General features: G+C 44.5%; 1 protein-coding gene across 1 annotated transcript in view; it reads right to left on the reverse strand.

Annotated features, from left to right (window-relative positions):
* Window positions 1-3,907, reverse strand: part of LOC123019755 (vomeronasal type-2 receptor 26-like) — a 10,782-nt gene extending 6,875 nt beyond the window's left edge. Inside the window, exon 1 of the mRNA XM_044422814.1 lies at window positions 3,784-3,907. Coding sequence (XP_044278749.1) covers window positions 3,784-3,907 — 124 coding nt within the window. The remainder of the gene's footprint in view (window positions 1-3,783) is intronic.
* Between the last annotated feature and the right edge of the window lie 302 nt (window positions 3,908-4,209).

The raw sequence follows: 4,209 nt of genomic DNA on the forward strand, positions 1-4,209 counted from the left end.
TTTGGTTGGAAGGGGAATCGGTCCCATCTTCACAGGTCTTTACTGAACTCTGTGAAGATGCGCCACTCCTCCAGCTGCAATCCTATGAAGTGGCAATCAGCAGACTTCTCAGCAGGGAGAGTCCAAATTCCTCTTCCTCAGGCACTGAGGAGCAACAACAGGAAAACCAATGCCAGCATGACAGAAAGATACTTGGAATTCCACCAGTAGCTTCACAAGCTGCACTCGTCTCAAGAAGCTGGGCGAATATCCTCCCTGAATCTTTGATTCAGCATGCAGCATCATGATTCTTCGGTTGTGTAATAGTTTGCAATTTCTGATTATTTTCTCTACAATGTAGAACCAAAGTTACATGTTTCCAAGGCAGTCTGAAAAGCTTGTGGATTTCTCTTCAGAAAAGCTCAGTGAATGGATAGGATAATCAAGGAGAAAGCAAGTCCTGAAGTTTCATGATCCAAATTTTACATGATCCAAAAGTTTCATGATCCAAAAAACCTTCATCCTCATGCAAATGCAGATGGGCAGCCAGTGCAGGACTTTTAGATGGGATGTTCCAGACGGAATTGCAGTGGCTGCTGACAAGCAGCATTCTGCCATGGCTGCAGCTTTCAAGCTTGTTTCAGGGGTAGTTCTCCAAAGAGCACATTGCAGTAATCCAGCATTGAATTGACTAATGCCTGCCTGCACCAGCAGAGCCAAACTGTTACTTCCATGAATACTCATAGAAGGAATGCAAGACAAAGAGGTCACAAAGGCATTTTGAGTTGCCAAAGTAACTCAAATCTCAAGTCCAGCTTGGAGTTCAGATACTGCTCCTTCAGGGAGAATGTAACTCCACCTACCAAGGTCATTGAGTCCCTCTCCCAGTCATGTGATCCACTTGTAAGAGGATATAGATCTTGTTCTTGTTATTAAGTGCCGTCAAGTCATCTCCAACTTAGGTAACCCTAGGAATGGAAGCCCAACAAAAATTTGCGTCTTTCACCACCCTGCTCAGCTATTCTAAATTTAAGGCTCTGGCTTTGTCTATGGAAGCAACCTATCTCAGAGTCTTCCATGCCTTCCTGTCCCTCAACTTTCCCTAGAATCATGGACTTATCCAGGGAGCCTTGCCTTCTCATTGTGTGTAGGACATCAGGCAGTCTCACTTTCTCCATGGTTACTTTCAAGGAACGTCCTGGCATGAGTTGCTCCAGGACACACTAGTTAATTATCCTTTTGGTCAGAATAACCACAGTGGTCTCCTTCTGCACCACGGTTTGCACACAGTATCCATTTTCCGTGGATCCAAATACAGTCTATGGATCCTCATCCAGTGCATTACTTAGTCCAGGCATTGGTCAAGCACTGTCATGCCACGGACACGCAGAGATTACAAGGACATAGAGCCACATCACATGAGCATGCTGAGGATCCTTTCTCCATTACCCATCCTGACATTTGCAAAATGTCAGCTACTCACTAAAAAGAATGATAGTGAACAAGAACATGTGTCATGGGCATGAACAGCTGAGGGGTCACAGGGTGACACACTGATCTCTCTACGTACTCTCTAAAGCCAGCTGTGCAGACTAGAGCACAACCACTGAAATGTGGGATCCACAGGCTCCCTAAGCTGATGGCAGCCCCACAGGATACCAGGAATGAATGTATCCAAGTGGAATGATAGAGCAGGTAGAAAGAACTGGGTCAAGCCCACTCATTTTTTTCTACAAGGGTTGCCAATCTGGGCACCAAGACAAGGGTCAGGGATAAGGTTAAGCTCATGCATCAGGAGACCAAAACTAGACCAGCAACCTCTAGAACATGCGCATCCTTGCAGCTGCCTGCAAATGACATGACAAGACCTTCTCATGAAACAGAGCCTAAAAGGAGGTGCCAGCAACTAGATATTGGTAATCTACAACAGGTTTCTTTAAGAAATGTAGTACCCCTGGAGTAGATTCCAGTGCTTTGAGTAAGGATGGGGTTACCATACCTGAAGTTGCACCCCCATGTTCTGCTGGTATTAGGCATCATAGGAAATCGTGAGGAGGACCATGGTCAGAGACATCACTGAAAGCACTTTGCCTAATGATCTGGTGGAAATCCATGGAATGGATGGAGCTGGCAGATGTGCCAGACATCATAACTGCACACCAAGCTGACTACATCAACAGATAAACCAAAAGAATGCTGAAAGAAATTCCAGGAAACAGGACATTCTCTTTCTGATGGAACCAGAGGAAAGTTCAAATGCTGCCAGGACATTTTTGAATACATGCCCATGTAGAATCTAGACAGGTAAGTTAAGTGGGCTCAAATTCACCTTCACACTGCCATGCAATAAGCAAGAGTATGCCCTGTAACATTTGTTTGGTCAACTGAGCCTAGAACCTTTTGCTATTGGCTGTGATACCACAACAGGGAAGGGGAATACCTGCCAGGGCTGCAGCCTTGGCCCATACAGTCTGTCTCCTTTTCCAGCCATCAATATCCTTTTCGATTGGAATGAAGATACAGCATTTAATGCATGGGCTATCATTTGGACAATATTGTATTCGTGGAAGCCATCTTGAGAAAAGACTCTTTCCAGCTCCTTCTGAGGAAGCATCTCCAGTTTCTCCTTCTCTGAATACCTTGACCATCTTTTCATGGAAAAAGCATGCTCTGAATAAAAACAATGAAAAGCATTCATCCAAAACCAATCCGTATTATGAGAGAATTGATAGTAATGGTTGAGTCTTTTCTTTTGGGTTCTCTTCATGATGAAGGACAAAGAACCATGGAAAAAAAAGGAATCATGATCACACATAAAATACAGGTTAATGTCTTGCACAGTGGTTGTGATCCAGACTTTTCCTCCAATTTGTTCCCTCCCAAGTGTCTTTTGCATCATGAGAACTGGAAAAAGGCCATACGGAGGGCCTGTGTAGGAAACAGCTACATTAACTTGTCCCCACTCAACAGATATCTCATTCTGTGTCATTCTGAATATTTCTTTTTGTGGAAGCCTTTTTGTGAAGGCAGTGCAGATTCCTCGTCTGATCATCAATGGGATCATTGACCTAACAAACGTTTCTCCATTGGCAGTGTCTGGGGCAAAGAGACCAATCCACATCCAACCAAAACTTGCAACCAGATGGACAATTCCCAAGTATTGGTTTTCTTCCTTTGGGGTCATTCGGTAGATGAATGGAAACTGAGTCTGATCCTCCAGAACAGGGTTAACCAAGCCATAACTGATCTAATGAAGAGAGGAAGAACCTGGTAGTTTGCATTTTTTTATCTTTCGGATGAACATCAGGGTCGTATGAACATGAAATCTCAAAGCAAAAGCCCATCCCAAGGGAAGTGGAAGTTGAGGAAAAGGGAGGGACAAAACATTTCAAGGATCATTGCTACAGTAGCAATTCAATATTTCTTGGGGAAAGTGGGCCCCTTTCTGCAAAGAGCCAAGACCTCTCCCAACCCCAACCCAGCCTAATAAGTGCCCAGACATGTTCAGGAAAGTCAAAAAGAGATGAGCTTCCCAAGGTGGCTCTATTTCTTTCCACTTTGGAGTGGCTACAGATTTTCTCCTTTCCATCTTCTCCAGACTGATGGAAATAATCCTTATTGGACAGTTCTCTTGCTTCCAACAAAGCACATCTCTGTGAGAGATATAGCTGGATTTGTCCATGTCCCCTTGAAAGATTGATCCCTGCTAGATCAGTGCAAGTGCTGTGCTATCAGTGTCCTCAATGTGGGTAGAGCTGGCCTCTCTTCCTCTCCCAGGGCCTACCTGAGGAACCTTGTAGATACCTGACATGACTGAAATAAGAGTGGAGATGTCCGATTCAGTTCCTTCAAGAATGGCCAGCAGGTTCTTCTTCCCACAGGCAAAGTTTGGAAGGTGGCGTTCCCCAGCAGCAGGCAGGCCTAGCATGGCATAGGAAGTCACTCTGGAATTGAAGCAGCTCTCATAGATCTCACGGATGGAAAACAGCAATGACAACATATGCCAGTACGCCAGAAATATAAACCTGCAATGTAAGAATTATAGAATCTGGACTCATTCTATGAAGAAGATTCAGAGGAGATTCATGATGTGTAAGGAGAAGGATTCCTTCACACATTTATATTTCCTTCCTTCCTTCCTTCCTTCCTTCCTTCCTTCCTTCCTTCCTTCCTTCCTTTCTTTTTCCTTCCTTCCTTCCTTCCTTCCTTCCTTCCTTCCTTCCTTCCTTC

This window comes from Varanus komodoensis, unplaced genomic scaffold (assembly GCF_004798865.1).
Source record: "Varanus komodoensis strain SLA01 unplaced genomic scaffold, ASM479886v1 scaffold136, whole genome shotgun sequence".
Taxonomy (NCBI): domain Eukaryota; kingdom Metazoa; phylum Chordata; class Lepidosauria; order Squamata; family Varanidae; genus Varanus; species Varanus komodoensis.